The sequence below is a fragment of the Musa acuminata genome, chromosome BXJ2-11 (assembly GCF_036884655.1).
Source record: "Musa acuminata AAA Group cultivar baxijiao chromosome BXJ2-11, Cavendish_Baxijiao_AAA, whole genome shotgun sequence".
Lineage (NCBI taxonomy): Eukaryota > Viridiplantae > Streptophyta > Magnoliopsida > Zingiberales > Musaceae > Musa > Musa acuminata.
This window is the reverse complement of record NC_088348.1, coordinates 6626048-6647601: the sequence shown is the minus strand read 5'-3', so window position 1 is coordinate 6647601 and position 21554 is coordinate 6626048. Positions and strand designations below refer to the sequence as shown.

Sequence of the window (21554 nt, the reverse complement as noted above, 5' to 3'; positions counted from 1 at the left end):
ATTTCTTTTTATTACTGTTATATATTATATGTAGGCATAATGCATGCGCAGCTGCCCACAGCAGTGTGACGAGGGATCAGTTGTGGGAGATACAGGAGACGATGGGGAGAAGGGCTTTCTCTTGCAGGCTCTTGACAGTCTCCAAGAGGCACTGCGTCACAGGAATGAACTGGATTCCCAGGTCCTTGAGCTTCTTGTTCGTGAATCTGTAGCCCTTCTTTGGGGGATTCACCTCGTCCTTGCACCTGCATGCAACCATCTCCAGAGGTAGCTCATCAACCAAAACGAGGTGGCCATGCTTACCAAGATCGAGAAGGACGATGGTAGGTCGGAGGAGAGTTACCTCGTGGGAATGGGGTACTCCGGGAAGAGCTTGGCGAGTATCCGGACCACCTCTCCCCTGTGCAGCGTGCTCTCCGCGCAGATGTACCGGCCCTCCGCCTCCGGCGCCTCGTACACCCTTATATGGGCCTCGGCGGCGTCCCTCACGTCGACGTACGCCTGCGCCGCGTTCACGTACGTCGCCGCCGACCCCGTCAAGTACTTGAGCACATGGGCTGTGCTGGCGTTGAGGGTCGGCTGCAGCAGCGGCCCCAGCGTCAGCACCGGGTTCACCACCACCAGGTCCAGCCGCCTCTCCCCCGCCACCTTCCATGCGACTTGTTCCGCCACCGTCTTGGCGTAGCAGTACCAGTTCTGCATCCACCGCCACCACCATGTAGTCGATGATAGAAGATTAATGCTTAGGTCATTCCACATCGCAGGTATGAGCTGGTGGTGCACCTCGGTGACCTTGCAGTAGTCGAGGTCGCTCCAGCATGACTCGTCGACGGCGGCATCGAGCCCGCGGTTAGGGTTCATGTAGACGGCGCCGATCGAGGAGGTGAACACCACACGTCGAACTGCGGCGTCGGCTGCGGCATTCATCACGTTCCACGTGCCCTTTATCGCCGGCTCTATCATTTGCTCCTGCATGCAGAGGATTCACCCACCACATGTATGAAGAAATGCTCTCTCAATCGACACAATGGGGGAGGACGACTCACGGCTTCGTCCGTCACGGGAGACGCGGTGTGGAACACGCCATCGCAACCGTTGATCGCGACGTGCAGGCCATCGGAATCGAGCAGATCGGCTTTGACGAGCGCCAGCCGCTCTTTTGCTCCCTCGAGCGCCCTCAGATGAGCATTCTTTGGATCATCTACAGATAACAATCGATCAGAGAAAATGAAACTTTCCACGTACGTGATGCAGAAGAGACAAGTGTGAGAAAAGAAGCACGGACCGGGGTTCCTGACGGTGCCCCGGACGGTGTAGCCTCTCGCGAGGAGGAGCTTCACAAGCCAGGAGGCGATGAAGCCTCCGGCACCGGTGACGCACACGGTCTGGCCGCTGCCGGCGAGGGTGGAGAGGTCACTCGGCATCCTTTCTTCAGCGTGAGGAGGAGAGATCAACAGAATCCGGAAGAAGCGTACAGGGCTTTGTGCTAGTGACGAGGGAGGTCACCACGCCATGCTACTTTATAGAGAGGGAAGAGAAGCTTGCAGAGAATTATGGAGGAAACTTATGGAAGAGAAGTTGGTGAGAAATCATTGAAGTATGGCGAAATCAGTAGCAATGAAGCAGATAAGAAAAAGGACAAAATTTGTATGACCATTCATGCATCAAAAAAGTTCCTTTAAAAAGGTGGCATATGTTCTTCTGAGGTCTGCTTTGATTCAATAACAGCAGTGGATTTTGATTCCTCTTCCAACTTGAGGAAAACCAAAACTATTCCTTTCCTGTTCTTCTAATGTTTTTTATTGAGTATTTCTAACATTAGCAATTAGTAAGTATCTTTAAAATACAAAAAATGACACCAAAATATCAGATTGGCAGCTTCAAGATGTCAAATCTTGATGTGAAGCTGTGGTGGAAGTCATTCTTTTATGTGGTCTACTGGTGCTGTGCAAAGATCTCTGCACATTATGGAACACTTCCATTCGTTAGATCAGATCTCAGATATATCCACCTGAAATTTCATGAAACTAACAAAACTTGATCTGATATGCTTCTTACAAATCCATGTGCCAATGATTCTAATGCACTCAGTTCATTATCATCTTGTTTCTGTTAATTCAATGGCTAACAAAGAAAATGGTTTATTTAGATTATTTAGGTGTGAGTAGTTGCCTTAATCTGCAACAGTTTAATAGATAGAAGTTCTAGAAACCCAGCTCTTGTGCATGCTATGGTTACATGCATGCACTACAGCATCTTTTCTGCCTTCAGCTTGTGGTTTGTAGGGCACAATTATGCTATCTTACAAAGTGTAGCAGGTGAAGTTGGGTGTGTCATCCAAGTGCTTTGCTGCACATAAAGTTAGCATTTTGACTGATGGCACATAAAGAAGAATTTGGCAAGACTCTTCATGATCCTGTTGAAGCTTTGTCAGCCATGGTTGTTGCCACTTGAATCTACTGAAGAAAACGAAAGGTGATAGAAGATGCAAGTCTTGCTCTCCTCAACTTTGTCATAGAATTGTAGCAGGCACCAAAAAAGCAGTTTTTGATGGAAGAATCCGCAGCCAAATGCTTACAGCTTCAATGATCAGATGAGATTGAAAGACAAAAACATTCATTATTTCTTTCAGATTCCTTCTAGATTTCATACAACAACAAGAATCAAGCTGAAGATCATACTTTTACATAGAATTCGTTCCTGATGCTTCCATTTTTTTCTCTCCTGTAACTGGTGATCAACCACTGAATAAGGAACACGATCTGCCCTTTTGTAACTTTTAGGTTACCTGCTTGGAGACTGTGTTGCATGATCTAGTTGCTGCAAAGTTGAACATGAGGAGAAAGGAACATTTTTGACTTCACATGAGAAGAAAGAACACCTTTTGACTTCCATGTATCTTTGGACAAGACTTCAAGTTCTTAGGAACTAATTCAGATTACATGCACCAACATATGCATTATGAGTTTGGTGCAAGAACAGTTACCCAACAAAGAACATGTTTGGATTAGGCTTTATCAAGCTTGACTGAGTCAGCTGATTGACAACCCAAGACTGTAAGAAACACTGCATCAAAAGCTTGGAAGCATATATTATCTGTTCTGGCACAACCAGAATCTAAAAGAAGCAAGTAACAAGCAGAATGAGGTGAATTAACATGTAGAAACCCAGTGACAGGAACATGACCAGATCTGCATGCAGGTGACACATGATAGGATGACTTCTCTGATCAATCAGTGCTGCTGCAGACTGGCTGGCATCTTCTTCCTTGTGAATGAACACTACATTCTTGAGAATGTGATAATGACTGGAAGTATACAAAGCACACAATAGGCCATTTTCCCATTATCATTATTACTATCTCTTTCTTCTTTTGATCTATGTAAGTTGCATTGACTTTAACTTGATTTCTATGGGTAAATCTTCCAAAGATCAATGGGTACTCCTGTGCTAATATATATATATATATATATAGGGAAATAGGAAATGACCCTCTTCAAAGTTCATATTCCATGTTCTTTGTTGGATGAAAGGCCTTCACCCAACACAACTTTCTCTCAGAATCTGCAATCCGAGAAAGGCCATATGATGCTTGAGAGAGGAAAGAACAGAAGGTAATGATGTGAGGTATCCTCCATGGTTGATCGTCTCCGAAGAGATAACCTAATGGCTAAGACATTCTGTAAAAGATCATGATTTCATCATGATAATAATTAGTATTACTTTTGTATCATAATTAATGAGCATTTTATTATACTTCTACGCTTTGGCTGATAAATATGCTACACTTATTATTAATAACATGCTTTATGAAAACTATCTTTAATTGATTGATCCCATATAACCACAATATCTATGAATTTTCTCTAGGTATAGTCACATTACATTAGACAACCTTTCTTCATTTTTATTCTCATTTTGAATATTTCCAATAAAAGCCAATCGATTGAGAAAAAAATATATAGAAAACAACTACTTGATGAGAAATAAATAGAAAAATTATACTTGGTTTGACATATATATATATATATATATATATATATATATATATATAATGTGCCATGATCCCTAAAAGTGATTTTAATACATTTCGACCAATTTTAATATATCTAAAATTCTCCTTTCACTTGTCATCAACTCAACAAAATTATGTAATCGGTTGGGAGAGAAAAGAGTTTTTCATATTTATCATTTTAAATTTGGAAATAACATATTTTTGATATTATATATATTATTTTTGATTAACATCCATCCAAAAAACTCATGTTTATCGCAAGGTCTTGAGTTGGAATTTGGCTTTCATCACTTACTTTTTGTCAAAAAAAATAATTAACTATAGTAAAACTTAGCTAATTTGAGTTAAAATATTTATAAAATATATACCCTTTAAAATAATATAATATCTTTATATTTGATATAAGTTCTTGAATATACTATTTAGACTTCTACTCACAAGGTATATATATATATATATATATATCTATGAATGGATAAATATTTTTATAGGGATAAATAAGTATAATTTTCCTCAAAAATACCTTTAAAAGAAAATATTGTTTATACGCTAGACAAGCAAGAACAAAAGAAAGTATATGAATGGAAGCATAATGGAGGAGGAGGTGGAAGGAGAAACGAAGTTTCCATGTCTCCCTCCCACTAAATTTGGCTTTCCCCGCAGCGACGCGCTAACGACCGCCTTCATCGAACCCTAACCCTAGACCCCAAATCCCGCGGACCTGTTGGACAGATCTCGATCCACCTCCTTCGATGGCGTCCCCGCCATCGCTGTTCCTCCTCCTCTTCCTCCTCCTCCCCATCGGTCCCGCCGTCGCCGGCTGCACGGAGAACACCTCCTTTGCCGGCTTCGAGGCGGACCTCGCCATGGTCCAGCACCAGGTCCGCGGCGTCGTCCGGATCGTCGACGGCTGCTCGTTCTCCGTCCGGGGATTCGACATGCTCGCCGGCTCCGACCAGGTCCGGTGGTTTGGCGCTGCCGGCGACGACCTCCACAACCTGACAATGGGATCCCGGATCTCCGACCTGCCCCTCAACCGCACCTTCCGCAACGAGTCGCTCACTATCCGGCTGTCCGACAACGCCTCTTGGGACCAGATCGCCGTCCTCGCCATCTGGGATGAGGCCACCGCCTCCGATTTCGGCCACATCCTCCTCCGGAATGCCGGCGACAATGAGACTGAGCCTGCCGTGGCCCCGAGTCCCGATCTCTCCCCAGCCCCTTCGCCGGCTTCTGATTCTTTGGTCGAGCACAAGAGCAAGAGTCAGATCCACCGCCAGCCGACCATGTTCACCAACTGCTTTGCCCTATCTTCGCGATTTCGACTTCGGTGGACGCTGGACCCTGAATCTGATTCTGTCGATATCGGCCTTGAAGCAACGGTGGGATCGGAGTACTATATGGCCTTTGGGTGGACGACGCCTGGTTCGTCGTCGCATATGCTCAATGCAGATGTGACTGTCACCGGGTTCACAGAAGAAGGTAATCCCTTTTCCGATGACTATTTCATTACTGGATACAGTGAATGCCTTCTCAACAAGGACGGCAAGGTCGAAGGTGTGTGTCCTGATACAATCTACGAGGGTTCAGATCCAGTTGGACTGGTCAACAATACCAAATTGGTCTATGGTCATCGGAGAGATGGAGTGGCATTTGTCCGGTACGAGCGTCCATTAGTGTCCATTGATAAGAAGTATGATGTGCCGGTGAACGTGACACAGAACATGACAGTGATCTGGGCGTTGGGTCTGTTGAAGCCCCCTGATTCGATTCGGCCTTACTACCTTCCTCAGAATCATGGGAAACCACGAGAAACAGCTTATAATTACCTCAGCCTCAATTTGTCGAAGGAGGTGGACAATTGCTTTGGGCCACTGGATGCTGAAGATAAGGAGGATCAGGATATTATAATTGCAGATGCAAAGACGCCACTGGTTGTTACCTCAGGGCCTGCATCGCATTACCCCAACCCTCCAAATCCCACAAAGGTTCTTTATATCAACAAGAAAGAAGCACCCTTGCTGAGAGCTGAAAGAGGTGTGCCAGTAACCTTCTCAATCCAAGCTGGGCATGATGTGGCACTTTACCTCACCTCTGATCCCATCGGTGGGAATGCAACATTGCGGAACATGACAGAGGTAATGTATGCTGGTGGACCAGAGTTTGAAGGTGTCCCAGCTAGCCCGACAGAGTTGACATGGTTGCCTGATCGGAATACACCAGATCAACTTTACTACCACTCCTTGTTCGGGCAGAAAATGGGCTGGAAAGTGCAGGTTGTTGATGGTGGTCTTTCAGACATGTATAATAACAGTGTTCTCTTGGATGATCAACAGGTTTCCTTTTTTTGGACTTTATCTGAAGATTCGATATCTATTGCGGCTCGAGGTGAGAAGAAAAGTGGATATCTTGCAATTGGATTTGGAAGTGGAATGATAGACAGCTATGCATATGTCGGTTGGATAGACAACAATGGGAAAGGTCATGTGAACACTTACTGGATCGACAGCAAGGACGCAATGAATGTGCATCCGGTTTCTGAAAATTTGACCTTTGTTAGATGTGGACAAGAAAATGGAATAATAACATTTGAATTTACTCGTCCTCTGTCACCCTCCTGTAGTGGAAAGATAGAGTGTAAGAATATTATTGATCCTACGACTCCTCTCAAAGTCATCTGGGCCATGGGTTCTCAGTGGTTGGCAGATAACTTAAGCGAGAGGAATATGCATTCTGTCGCAAGCAACAGACCTGTTAGTGTTCTATTGTTAAGAGGATCAGCAGAGGCGGACCAGGATCTGCGCCCTGTTCTAGCTGTGCATGGATTCATGATGTTTGTGGCTTGGGGAATCTTGCTTCCTGGGGGAATTTTGGCCGCGAGGTACTTGAGGCACATAAAGGGTGATGGCTGGTTCCAGTTACATGTCTACTTGCAATACTCTGGAATAGCTATCATGTTACTTGGTGTTCTTTTTGCAGCTGCTGAACTCCGCGGGTTTTATTTAAGTTTGGTGCATGTGAAATTTGGTGTAACTGCCATACTCTTGGCATGCGCACAGCCATTAAATGCATGCGTACGTCCAAAAAGACCAGCAGAAGGAGAGATTGCCTCTCCAAAAAGGATAATTTGGGAGTATTTTCACATTATTGTAGGGAGGTCTGCTATTGTAGCTGGAGTTGCTGCGCTAATTACTGGGATGAAGCATTTGAGGCATAGGTATGGCAGTGAGAATGTTCAAGGACTTACTTGGGCATTAATATTATGGGTTTTGGCTTTTGCCCTTTTAGTTATGTACTTGGAATATATGGAGATTAAGCGGAGAAGAATACATAGGAGCTCTTTAAAAGGCAATTGGGTGTTGGGAAACAGTGAAGATGATGATTCAGTGGATCTGTTGCATTCTGAAAGGACGGTTACTAAATCAGAGTCTCAGACATCTGGGATAATGGAAGTGCAGCTTGAACCTCTTAGCAGATGAGGTACAATTTTTTATACATCAAAATAAACACATAAATACTTCAGCCTTGGGATTTTTTGTCTATGTATAGAGAAGATGGAGCCATGGTGATCGGCTTTGCCCGAGAAGATTCTTTTGGTTTAAAGACATATTTTATTACAGCTTCTGGTGCAGGTTAGAAATTTTTTACGTTCTGTCTTTTATTGCTGTTGTATCTGCACCATGAGAGACCATGTCATGTATGTACACAGTTTTGTAAGGATGCCAGCCCCTGAGCTAATTCATTTTCATTCAGCTGGTTTCTTGTTCTCTTGATCCTGATTCCCTGAATAGAATTTCTTCGAGGCTAATTGGTTGGCTTATGCATTTGTCATGCATGTTTGACTATAATTTCTCAATTCAATGCATCATTTTCATCAAACTTTGAGAAAATTTTATCAATTGTCTTGCATTTATTAATTTAATTTGATTGACGAGTATATATGATTAATAAAATATTTATGTGTCTACCATTTGTTCTTCTATGTCATTAAATTATTATGGTCATATTTTTTTGTGGTAATAAAAGAGAATGGTATCATTTAGCAGCATATGATGGAAATTTACACATAATAATCTTTTTCGGGGAGCTTGCATTGTAACTTATGTTATGAGAGAATGGAAATCAATTATTTTAAATGGATGTATTTCTAAAAACAACATTTCTACTTTGATGAAACACTTTATCTTATTAATAAGTTGCCTATTTAGCCACAGAAGCCTTATGCGACGGAGCTATATGAACATATATGCACCGGAGGACCTATACTATATTTTTTATTATACATACCCTTATAGTTTACTGTGCTATTGTTTTTATTTTTTGATGAGTCCTGTATTGCTTGTCAATTGTTAGTTTCTATTCATAACTTCTAGTTACAGATAATACTCATTTTTAGAAGACTCATAAGCTAGTCTCTAGTCCATGTACTTTCTTCACTTTGTGTCTGCTTGAGAGGATGGGAGTGATTATATTTATTCTTTTCATAAATGGTTTAGTGATGTGCAAATGTGGACTTCAGTTTCACATCCAGTAAATGTTCGAAATGCCTCATGACTCCAAGGATAAGCGTAAACCTTAAAGGAAGATATATCTGTTTACTGACCTTGTTTACATCTTATTATCGCTTTGAAGTTTCTAATATATATAAATAATTCATGCTTATAATTTCAAAAGACCTAGAAAAAGAAAGGAAATTGGATGAGTTTCTTGCTGTTTATCAGCATTGATACTGTGGAAGAAAGCAATTTTCCTGATGAGGGAACCGGTTATTCATTTAACAGCTCACTACTTGTCATCAGTTCCATTGCCTTTCAAGTTGCAGTGAATTTGCTTAAAGATATTATAATATCTATGGATCATGGGGTTTAGATGTGTAGTAGCTATTTGATTTGGTTTGTTTGCATCTTGTTCTGGAATATCAGCGTGGGCATGGTATGAGAAATTCAAGCAAATAGTTGTGGTTTTTATCATATATGTTTTGCTCATTTAGCAAAGAAACACCACAATAATCATGAACTTTTACTACATTTATTTGAACATCTTCCTTCATGATGAAAAGGCTCACAGTTGTTATCAGTCAGTGGAAAATAACATTTGACGTGATGATTAATTTAATGTTCGTAGCTTGGGTGTCAGATGCTGATCTTGTATGTTCAAAGGTTTAAGAAGTTAAATTTACCTGTAATCAGCTTCTGTCCATTGGCAACGGTATCTTCCGAGGATTCTAGTTGATGTGTTTGGTTTTTATGTTTTTGAACTTTTGCTCTCAACCTTTGATACTTTCTGTTGTTTGAAATTTGCTAATCTTGGTAACACATACAAGATTTTTTGATCCTATGATAGATATATTCTTAATCTGCCATCATTTTCATGGTTCCAAGCAATCTGTCATTTGTCTTTCTTTTTTTTCGGTAGCATGTTCTGGTAATGTATGCCCACGAGCCCGATATATCAAAACGCAGACACGAAGATAGATTCAAGTTCTGGTAATTTGCTAAGTGTTGTAATGAACCACTTAGATAGATTCAAGTTCTCTCTCTTTTATTTTTCAAAGTTACTTTCTCCTTCTACATACAAGCAGATATTACGATTCGTATTGTTTGTAGCACTCAAATATAATCCTTGTTTCGTCACTAATACATCGACTCCACTCAGATTGTAAGATACGTACAATATCACTGATACAATAGGTTGACTCACTGGGCATGTCTTCATAGTGGTTTTTTCTTAGATTATATTGCTTGGCAGAGATGTTGATTTGAGGTTTGCCATTGTTGAGCAAAGCAATTGCATTCCATCAGGTCGGAAGAACTTTTATCTCCTAGATTCATGGATTCTTAAGAATATTTATCTAGTACCCTGCAAAGAAAAATATTTGGTGATGCATGTTGATGTCCATGTACATTGTTTCTGTGTCCAATGTGAGTGAGTCGTATCGTATATGTGGATTTAAAATATCTAGCTGGATTCAAAACCCTTGAAAACGAGCCGTGCAAAGACTGTTGTGATTGTTAGTTATAGCGCCTCTTCCGGTGTTACGAGATGGGCTTCTATTGCTCTCTTTGGATCCGTAAAGATTTAAGAAGAAATCACACTCAGCTGTGTAGGGGTGGGTGGTAAATAAGGGAATATTAAGTTAAGATTCAAGCTATAGAAATCTTTAATTTTGACACAACGTGGGTGCTGTATTAGAGTCGGAACAAATAGGATGAGACAGAAAGATATTGTTGATTATATATACCATATCCTGAACGATATCAACCCGATCTATTTCACAAAGAAAACATGACCAATCAATGAAATTAATTACTAGTTTCCAATCATATATTATTTGTCGCGTTGATGTATAAAATATCCAATCATATAATTTTATATGATCAAATATTTAGTTTAATTGTGTTTCATTAGTCCGTTGTAGTCTAGTTGGTTAGGATACTCGGCTCTCACCCGAGAGACCCGGGTTCGAGTCCCGGCAACGGAATATATATTCGTTTGTTTTGTCAATTGATTCATGTTTCTTAAATATACTTATATTTTTTGTTAAGAAATTGATGATTCACAAAATTAATAATAATAATAATACAGAGCAAATTTTTTGGCAAACATGAAATGGCTCCACATAAAAAAAGTGTAGACATCTTCTCATCTCTTTCTCTTGCTGGGCTGCTACTATTTTGTTATTCATTTGTTTTGTTATCCACATAAAAAAAAGTGTACTTAACGGAATATATATTCATTTGTTTTGTCAATTGATTCATGTCTATTAAATATACTTATATTTTTTGTTAAGAAATTGATGATTCACAAAATTAATAATAATAATAATACAGAGCAAATTTATTTGGCAAACATGAAATGGCTCCACGTAAAAAAGTGTACTTAATCGACGTCTTCACATCTCTTTCTGGGCTGCTACTCTTAAAAGAATTATTTTTTTTGCAATCAATTATCCTTTTATGCTACTTTGCTGTAAAAAAATTAAATTAAATGTTGTTGAATCTCAAATTTTTATGATGAAATCAATTGATAAGTATTTATGATTTGATCTGCGTTTTGAGTGGCACGAGATGCTTTGATCAAGATGAGACAATTAAAGCAGGAAGAATCATGTGGGGCCGGAGGAAAACATGTCAGAAGATTAGACGTCGAGCCGGAGGATTGGTCGATATATCGACAGAAGGCTTCGGGCTATCGATTCGGGCATCGGGCTAAGAAGAGCGGATATTGCGCCAAGGATATCGGAGTTACGGAGGTCAACTGGCCGATTGGGCAATAGGCTGCAAGAGAGGACGTTGCGCCAAAGAATCGGACGAAGCATCGATGGACCAATGACATGCTGGACAACATGATTCATGCTTAGTAATAATTGTCTACATCGAAGTGTGTTTTATGTGTGCAGGATTAACTACGATAGCAAGACATAAAGCAAAATGAAGTCTTAGAGTCAAGAACGTGATTTCGTTGAGAGTTCGAGAGTTCGTTGGAAATCCGAATGTTCATTGGAAGTTCTGCTGGAATTGAACGAGAAGTCCAGGAGCTTGCCAAAGAAGCTCATCGAAACTCGTTAAGAAGATCGTTGTGAAGTCCAGGAGCTTGCCGGAAGTTCGTTGGAATATTACCGAGAGATCGTCGGAAGTTCGTTAGAAGATTGCTGGAAGCTCGCCAGAAGAAACCTAGACTTACGGATATTATTTTGCTCAGTAAATATCTTAAAATCTATAGTTAGCACATAATTAGGATTAGAATTGGGCCAATCCAATTAGAGGACAGTTGGACTAAGTTTGGGCTGTGTTGGGCTAGGAGAAAGGTCCAAATAATGACCAAACAAGTGAAACCGTCGTGGCACAGTCTCCGAGACTATGTCAGGCAGTGGTACTGTCAGTTTGGGCAGTGGTACCACCCAAACACAGTCTTCTAGGCGGTGGTATCACCCAGTGTTAGACTGTAGGTGGTGGTACCGCCCAGTGCAGGCGGTGGTACCGCCCGTACCTTAGAATTTTGTGGATTTGAATTTTGGCTTCATTTTTTAAGCCATTTGTAGTCTATAAATACCCTAGCTATTCCTGCATGGAGAAGTAAGAAGAGTGAACAAAAACTCTATGTTTCTATAGTTGAAAATCCTTGTAAAGTATACCGTTCCTCGTCCTAAAGTTTAGAAATCATTCTAAGGGAGAGTGTGAGAGAAGGTTTGTAAAAATGGGGTATAAAGGTTCTCTACTGAGCCTGCAAAAGGAGAATAGAGTTGTAAGAAGGAGGTTGATCTTCGCATATTAAAGGAAGATCATTAGTGGATGCCGATGGCCTCAACGGAAGGGGAATCAGCGGAGTGGATGTAGGTCACAATGACCGAACCACTATAAAAACTTGGTTTGCATTTATATTCTTGCTATTTACCTTTACTACAAACTACTTACTTGCTTTACTTCCATTACACTTATGAATATGATTTTAAAGTTAACATCTCTCTGAAACAATTTTCATCAAAATCGATTTTAATCGAACGAAGATTTTTTAAACCGACGTAATATTTCCGCTACACTAATTCACCCTCCCCCTCTTAGTGCCGACTCGTTCCTAATAGTTGGTATTAGAGCTTCATTTTTCTCATTTGGTTTAATACCCAAAGAGAAATGACTATTTTCGACTTTCAAGAGAGTCATTCTCTCATTCGTCCTCCCTTGTTCAATGGGACGGACTACACATATTGAAAAACTCGAATGAGAGTTTTCTTCCTTTTGTTGAATCTTGATTTATAGAATATAGTCGAATTTGGTTTTTAAAAGTCTTCTCTTCCGATAAACGATTCGAATGAGTTGGAGAAAAAAACTTTCTCTTTAAAAGCAAAAGATATGAATGTCTTATTTTGTACTTTATATAAAAATGAATTCAATCGGATTTCTACTTGTGAAATGACTTTTGACATTTGGCATACTCTTAAAATCACACACGAAGGCACTACTAGAGTTAAAGATTCTAAAGTCTATCTTTTAATGCATGATTTTGAATTATTTTATATGAAACCAAGCAAAACCGTTATTGACATGTACACCTATTTTACAGATGTCATCGAAGGATTTGGGACTTAGAACAATTGAAGACCACTCGAGCATAAGCTCAAGTGATTATGAAATTTAAAAGGTTCATGAAATAAGAATTAAAGAACAAAAATAAACTTAAAAAGAACATAACTACTTGCTATGAACGCAAGAAGAAGGAAGTACTTTGGGATGAATTGAGCTCATCTGAAGATTAGAAGAAAATCAACAAAGGCGATATGGTAAACTATGCCTTAACGACTTTCGACGATGAGGTAACCAAAATCTTTTTAATTTATTTCGAAATTACATAATGCTTTTCATGAGTTGTTCTTAAATTAGTTTAGAAAAATTATATATTTTTTTCTTAAAAATTACATGATGTAATAAAAATAAAAATTTTAGGAATCATGCTTATCCTTCTAGTAATTTTTGAAAATGATCATGTAAATTGCATGCTTTATGATATAGGAACAAAATGTTAGACTTAAATCTAATGCTTAAGATAAATCCTATGTATGTTTTTAAGAAGCATTAATGTTTATCTTAATGATTTCTGTATTACTTTTTTATTTCATTTAAAAATATTTTATGATTTATGAAATCATGCTTGATGAAATAATGTAATGATAATTTGAGATCATTCTTAATTAGTTTATCTTTCGAAATTATGCATGATGATTCTTGCGATTTATGGATTATCGATTTTTACTGCAATGAAAGTTGCTTTTTTGGTTATAAACAAGATGGATGGTTTTTATGATGAAATTTATTTTTTGATCCTAAACACTGATGCATGTTTTTATTTGGCATAAATGAAAAAGGCATACTTCTATGAAATCAATCTTATGAATTGAAACACTAAAAAGAAGAAAGCTTTCTTCATGAAAAATTTATCTACTTTATCGACTTTTAAAAAAGGAGAGACTAATGAACCTTTTTTTTTTAATCCCTTGAAAATGTTTTTGATTTGATAATTTGAATTTGAATAAGCTTTATCTTGATTTTTCTTAGAATTACTTGATTTTTTTAATCAAAATCTCTTCTTTGTACTCTTACGATTTTTCTTTGTATTTTACTAAAGAGGAGATTTTCTATATAAATCATAAGATTTCTTTTGCATAAATTGAAATCTTTTTCTTCTACGTTTCCTTTTGCGATTTACTAAAGAGAATATTTTTTTTGAAATTCATGACTTCAAATTTCATTTGAATATCTTTTATTATTTGATTTCCTAATATTTATCTTTAAATATTTAAGAAGAGATTTATCAAAATAAATCATGTCTTTCGATATTCACATAATCTCATCTTTCATGATATGATTTTTTTTGTCTTTATATAATTCCTTGTATTCTTAAAGTATATCTCATCACCTAATTCTTTTTTATATTCTTCATGTGATGATATGAATGTATGAAATACTCTTGATGTTATTTTGATACTCTAAAATGATATAAATTTGCTAGCTTATGAGTATCATGTATGATATGATGATTGATTTATTATCATGCATAGAGTAAGTATGATATATAAAGTTTTAAAATTTTGTATGTTGTAAATTGAAACTATAATAATGCACAGACATGTATGATACTTTACCTTTGTCATGATGTGAAGATTGATAAAAAGGGAAAAGAATTATAACATTGTATTCTTCCCTTTATTTGACAATGACATAAGGGAAGCAAATTTTGCTAGCTTGCTAGCTAGCTTGCATACTTCAAGAAGAAGCAAAAAACTTGCTCATCTCAAAAGATCCAAAAATCTTACCAACTTTCATATGTGTAAAATTTGCTAGTTCACAAATTGTAAAGAGAAAATTTTGCTTACTTGCACATATAAAGAGAAGCAAAAATTACAAACGTACATATCTCAAAAAGAGGCATAATTTATTAGTTTGCTCATCTCAAAAACAAGAAAGCTATTTTGCATTTGCTTTCGAAATATTGCTGGCTTACACTTTCTAAAATGATGAAATAAAATTTTTTTGCTACCTTGTATATTATAAAACATGCTATCTTACTACCTTGCATATTTAAAACTTGATAGCTTGCATGTTCTAACATGATGTAGCACTTACTAAATTTGCTAGCTTCATAATAATTAAAATAGAGATTATGTTTAGTATGCAATGATTTGAACTTATATCTCAAACACTTTTATTGATGATAAAGGGGGAGAAGTATGATGTTATGCATAAGTTTTATGATAACATGTTGCTTGGATTTTTGAATTAAAGAGTTCTATCAATATAACATATTGATAGGGGGAGTTTGTTTAAACTCCGGGAGTTAAGGTTAATTTCGTCATCAATTGGTTATTATCATCAAAAAGGGGGAGATTGTTGAATCTCAGATTTTGATGATGAAACTAATTGATAAGTGTTTATGATTTGATATGCGTTTTGAGTGACGCAAGATGCTTCGTTCAAGATGAGACAATTAAAGCAGGAAGAATCATGTTGGGCTGGAGAAAAACATGTCAAAAGATTGGACGTCGAGCCGGAGGATCAGTTAACGTATCGACAGAAGGCTTCGGGCCATGGATTCGGGAATTAGGCCAAGAATAGTAGATATTGCGCTAAGGATATCGGAGTTGTGGAGGTCAACTGGCCGATTGGGCAATAGGTCACAAGAGAGGACGATGCATCGAAGAATCAGACGAAGCATCGATGGACCAATGACATGCCGGACAATATGATTCATGCTTAGTAATAATTGTCTAGATCAAAGTGTATTTTATTTGTGCAGGATTAATTACGATAGCAAGACATAAAGTAAAATGAAGTCCCGGAGTTAAGACCGCGATTTCGTTGGGAGTTCGAGAGTTCGTCGGAAGTCTGGACATTCGTCAGAAGTCCGGACATTCGTCAGAAGTTCTGCCGGAATTGACCGAGAAGTCTAGGAGCTTGCCAAAGAAGCTTATCGGAACTCGCTAAGAAGATCGTCGTGAAGTCCAGGAGCTTGCCAGGAGTCCGTTGGAACATTGCCGAGAGATCGTCGGAAGTTCGTCGGAAGCTCACCAAAAGAAACTTAGACTTACAGACTTTATTTAGCTTAGAAAATATATTAAAATTTATAGTTAGTACATAATTAGGATTAGAATTGGGCCAACCCAATTAGATGATAGTTGGGCCAAGTTTGGACTATGTTGGGCTAAGAGAAATATCAAAACAGTGATCAAACAAGTGAAATCGTTATGGCACAGTCTCCGAGACTATGTCAGGCGATGGTACTACCAATCTGGGTGGTGGTACCATATCTTCTAGGTGGTGATACCACCATATTAGGGGTTGTACCGCCCAATGTCAGACTGCAAGTGGTGGTACCGCCCAGTGCAGGCGATGGTACCGCTCGTATTTTGAAATTTCGGGGATTTAAATTTTGGCTCCATTTTTGAAGTCATTTGGGGTCTATAAATACCTTAGCTATTCCTGCGTGGAGAAGCAAAAAAAATGAACAAAAACTCTATGTTTCTAGAGTTGAAAACGTATAGAATCCCTCGTTCTAAAGTTTAGAAAACATTCTAAGAGAGAGTGTGAGGGAAGCTTTATAAAAAAGGGGCGTAAAGGTTCTCTCCTAAACCTGCAAAAGGAGAATAGAGTTATACGAAGGAGGTTGATCTTCGCCTATTAAAGGAAGATCATTAGCAGATGTCGATGGCCTCGATGGAAGGGGAATCGGCTGAGTGGATATAGGTTACGGCGACCGAACCATTATAAAAACTTGGTTTACATTTCTATTCTTACTATTTACCTTCACTACAAACTACTTACTTTCGTTATGCTTACAAATACAATTTCAAAGTTAACATCTCTCCGAAATGATTTTCGTCAAAATCAATTTTAATTGAACAAAGATTTTTTAAACCGATGTAATCTTTTTATTATACTAATTCACGCTCTCTCTTACTCTTAGTGCCAACTCGTTCCTAACCGTTGTTATCTTTGTTCATGTTCCTCTAGTTGTGCTACGATTGATGTAAGTGCAATGCTAATTCACATGTTCCGTTCTTCAACCCTTTCCAATGGTAGAAATAATGCTTACTTTGAGACCATACACTATTTATTCTCTCTACTTAGGATGATGTTTGATAGATTGCATGCACGAAGGAGCAAGTAATGATCACCACACAGCAGGTAGACTGTAAACTGCTTCTCTGCCTTCACCAGCATTGTTCTCGTACCTGCTTCCATTACATGAGAAATTTGTTCCATCGATTCAAATGTTGTAGTAGGCAATGGATGACTGTCCTATGGTAGAAAGAGAGTAGATGTAAACCATCACCTGCCCTACGCATTTGTTCTACCTCATATAACATTTTGACTTGAGAATTCTCTAAGTTACTTGTCCAAGACATGGATCATCTTTTTTGTTTCTTTCTTTCCTCTGTTAGTGGTCTCTGATCTCTTCTTCCCCGACCCAAACTTAGAACCCTCATGCGAGCCTGAAACAAACAGTGCCCTGCATTTGAACCCATCAACACATTCCCGAAGAGCATATATGCATTGTTAATTTGCAAGCTTTCACAATCTAAAATACTTGTAGTTTCCCTCGAGAAATAACAAAATAGCACTTATGAACCAATTACATGCATACATCCTTAATCTGGTGAGTGAGTTATTCTTGATTCATAAATATTCATGTCTCAGATCTCAACAAACACACTAATAATGTGAATGGATAACTGTGCACAAGTAGTCTTTGATTGTGACATAGAAGATTTTTGAGTTCATGGTAGATTCTGAAACAGACTGGTTTGGAATTTATGAGCATGAAGTTAGGTTCGTTCGTTTTTAAGTATCTGTCATCGTTACATGGTACTAAATATAAAAGGGTTTGGATTTCTAAAGGTTCTCAACCTGATCTTGGTAGGTGAAACTAGCTTATAAAATATCATAACGAATTAAACTTTAAACTTTAATCATGATTCATATTTTTTAATCCAATTAAAGATTTGATGTAATAATCCTGAATCTTAATGATAAAATTAATTGATGAGGTTACGAGACTAGTATATCCTTAAGATGAGTAACAAAGAAAAATACTTTGATTATAGAATCGAACCATGGAGTAGTCAACTGGAGGAGCAGGAGAGTCAAATGCTATACTAAAAAATTATCATGTCAAAAATTAAATGTCGAGATAGATGATGGATGGATATATCATAGATCAAACTTTGTGATAAAGGTTCATATATTGTGTCAAAAAGATAGAATATTATATCAAAAGATTAGATATCATGAAAAAGTTAAAATACCATGAAATAAAAGTTGATATACCGAAGGAATGGATGATATACTAAAGATTGAAGATTGAATGATATGCCAAAAGAATGTATAACGAGCTGAAAGCTTTGTAAATATGCCAGATGTGTAATTGATTTGTGAAGGTCCTAATCGATATTAATTTGGGTTATTTAAAATCATTGACCAAAATAAAGTCAACTTACAAAGTTATTGGCTTGAAGCTGAGCTGAATTAGGTTAGTTAGAAAGTCAAACCAATGACCTAAATTGTTTGTACCAATAGGCCCAAGCGATAATACTACTCTGAGTTTGATAAGCATTGTTTGTACTTTATCAGTTTTTCAAATTATAGTATCGCCTAAGGTGATGGTAGTACTATCCAAAAGTAAAAAAATTATAATGGTAGTATTATGTGAGTTTAGAATTATAATTATGTTAAAAGTTGTAATGGTATTACTTTGCAAAATCGATGATAGTACCGCCCGTACCTTAAAGTTTTGGAGATTTAAATTTTTTTGATTTATTCTTAAGATCCTTTGGAGTCTACAAATATCTCACTTAGGTTTGATTGATTAACATTCATTTCTGAACTAGTGAAGTATTGTAAGCTCTAATTTTAAGTATAGTTTGAGTCTCCTTCTCTTTTCGAATCTATTTGAAATTCTAAATTATAAGAGGTAAAAGATATCTTATAAAAAAAGAACGTAAATGTTATCTCCTAAGTCTTGAAAAAAGAGTGGGTTATAATAAGAGTAGTTGATATTCGATTAGAAAAAAGATCAATAATAAAAATTGATGATCTCAAAGAAAAAGAAACCGAGAGTGCGAACCCCAATAAATCAATTTGTTTATCTTTAGTTGTCCATTACTTGTGTGTCAGTTTTATTTTCTTTACTTATAATTTTAATTTAATTAATTAAGTTTTCAAAATATATTAATTTGTTATTTAAAAATATTATTATATTAATTCAAATCCCCTTCTCCATGTCGATCCTAATAATTCTTTCCTAACAAAATATTAGCATTGCAAACATCTGAGTAAGAAATCATCAGTGAGGCCTTGTCACCTTGAATCTAAGACTCAATAATTGGATACTTAATGAGATGATGGAGTAAAGGTATTTGACCAAGATAGACGTGTAGAGAGAGAGAGATACGATGTAGTAAAGGTATTTGACCAAGATAGATGTGTAGAGAGAGAGATAGATGTGTAAAGGTATTTGACCAATACAGATGTGTAGAGAGAGAGAGAGAGAGAGAATGGTGAAGTACACGAATCTATCTCTCGCGGCACAAACACACGCAAGTAAACATAAATTAACAAGAAAGTAATCTGCACTCCTTAATCCTTCCTCTTCTCTCGCGGCACAAACACACGCAAGTAAACAAACACATATGATCATGGTTTTATCATTTGCAATCTGGTCATTCACATGGAAGAGCTTCTTCAACCTTTCACCGCATTCAGAAGAGTGGACAGCACAGGGAGCTTTGTCCTTTCCTGAGCCAGTCATGGAATCCCATCACATCGACCTCGGTTGCCCACAGTCGAAGCTTTTGTTTCAGGCGATGTGCACTTGGGACTCGTGAGCTCTGTGAGGAATATGGTGCGAGGTAATGGATGATGCAGGGCGTGATGAGAGGCTGTAAGAAGTAGAGGTGTGTAGACATGGTGCTCGATCAATTTACCTGCGCTTCGATGCCTCGCAGGTCATCAGCAGGCTCTGCATCAGACCAACCTGAGCTCGGAGAGAGAGGACGTAGTCCAAGGTTTCATCTAGCAAGGAGAACCCACTCAGGGACTCGCCACCGGGAACAAGTCTTCGGAGCACTCGCGTTCTCTTCTCCACTGCACACAGCTTCTTCTTCCTTCTGGTTGAGGACACCCTAAGGCTTTTCCTCAGGATCTTTTTGCCTCTTGGGATCTTCCATGAACTGCTGCTGCATGGCTTCATCAGTCTCTCATACTGCTCTCCCAGGATCACCCGAGGGAACTGCCTCTTCTGCTGCTCCATGGAGAGATTCGCGATGAGGCCACGAGTCCATCTCCCAGCCGAAAGCTTGATGACACTCTTCTTCTCTTGGAAGCTCATCCTTTTGGATGAAACATCAGTCACTCGGAAGCCAAGCAGCATTTGCTCGAGGAAGGCTTGCTTGAATGTTCTTGTGACTTGCATAGTTGTGATAGGAAGGCAAAGCTGCCTATGCAATGCTCTCTTTGCTTATATATATATATATATATATATATATATATATATATATATATATGGTGCTCCTCCAAGCTCACTTGATCAACAAAATAAAAGGAGCACAGACGAAATAGCAGTGTTATGAGATAACAGTGGTGAGTGACAAGTGGCTCTTTTACATGTCATGGAGAGGAAGAAGACAGGTAGAAGGAAATGTTGGACCTTCATGGAGAGGAAATTATGGAACGAATCGTGCATGGTGAGGCACGAACAGCCACCTTATTTTAGGGTTGTGGGAAGGAGAGATGGGGTCCTACTTGGAAGACACACACCACATGCATGCACATGGTGTGCATGGCCCACTCTGCCTAAGCAAACAATGTTTCCTTGTGTGAGTTCCAACATGTACAAGAAGAGCCTAGAGGTTGGCCATTAGGGTTTCACTTTAGGGTTCATGCAGTCAAGCATGCATGGCTATGTTTCTTTTCTCTGATCACAAATCTTTTCAAGAATGAAGCAATAGGAATGAGGATTGTGAAAGTTTCATCCATGAAGAGGGCAGGCAGGCTTTTGTCAACAAGACCAGGAAGAAGACAGCATGTGTTGGCAACTGAATCAAACAGTTCTTCTTCCACCTTTTACTCTGAGAAAATGTAGCAGGAAACACTAAAATGGAGGAGAAAAGAGATTAAGAAATCAATCCAATACACATTTATTTCTTGCACCTTTGGCTTGGCAGAATCCAGGAAACATGGTGATGGGAAATGAAACCCCACATGGGTGGAATCCACATCATGATTTCTCAGCTTTGGAGCTTCACATGACCTCCTACCCCTCCAACTTCATTTTATTATGAAAATAATAAAAGAAATAAAAAATATGTCAATTGAGTACTGCACATATCTTTTTGCATTTCTTTACCTTTTCCTTGGGGGGCCTAGGAATGGCTTTAAGGAATGTACAAATTGGCATGATGCCATAATAACTCCTCTTTTCATATTAGGTTTGTCAAACAGATACAAAATGTTACAAACTTTATAGTCATTTGCAAAGGTTTAAACCAGGT

General features: G+C 38.3%; 3 protein-coding genes and 1 non-coding gene across 4 annotated transcripts; 2 read left to right on the top strand and 2 right to left on the bottom strand.

Moving 5' to 3' along the window:
- Window positions 1-1477, bottom strand: LOC135627877 (cinnamoyl-CoA reductase 1-like). Its single transcript, XM_065134285.1, has 5 exons — window positions 1286-1477; window positions 1047-1201; window positions 784-969; window positions 344-696; window positions 1-245 (listed from the first exon to the last, which is right to left on the bottom strand). The coding sequence occupies exons 1-5, from the start codon at window positions 1422-1424 to the stop codon at window positions 77-79; spliced, it is 1002 nt and encodes a 333-aa protein (XP_064990357.1). The 5' UTR covers window positions 1425-1477; the 3' UTR covers window positions 1-76.
- A 3127-nt stretch (window positions 1478-4604) lies between these two features.
- On the top strand, window positions 4605-7771 carry LOC135626195 (cytochrome b561, DM13 and DOMON domain-containing protein At5g54830-like). Its single transcript, XM_065131329.1, has one exon. The coding sequence runs from the start codon at window positions 4768-4770 to the stop codon at window positions 7492-7494; it is 2727 nt and encodes a 908-aa protein (XP_064987401.1). The 5' UTR covers window positions 4605-4767; the 3' UTR covers window positions 7495-7771.
- A 2652-nt stretch (window positions 7772-10423) lies between these two features.
- On the top strand, window positions 10424-10496 carry TRNAE-CUC (transfer RNA glutamic acid (anticodon CUC)). Its single transcript has one exon. It is a non-coding gene; the product is annotated as a tRNA-Glu (tRNA).
- A 9098-nt stretch (window positions 10497-19594) lies between these two features.
- Window positions 19595-20545, bottom strand: LOC135626199 (transcription factor HEC3-like). The gene is made up of 2 exons (XM_065131342.1): window positions 19989-20545; window positions 19595-19892 (listed from the first exon to the last, which is right to left on the bottom strand). The coding sequence occupies exons 1-2, from the start codon at window positions 20474-20476 to the stop codon at window positions 19862-19864; spliced, it is 519 nt and encodes a 172-aa protein (XP_064987414.1). The 5' UTR covers window positions 20477-20545; the 3' UTR covers window positions 19595-19861.
- Window positions 20546-21554: the final 1009 nt, after the last annotated feature.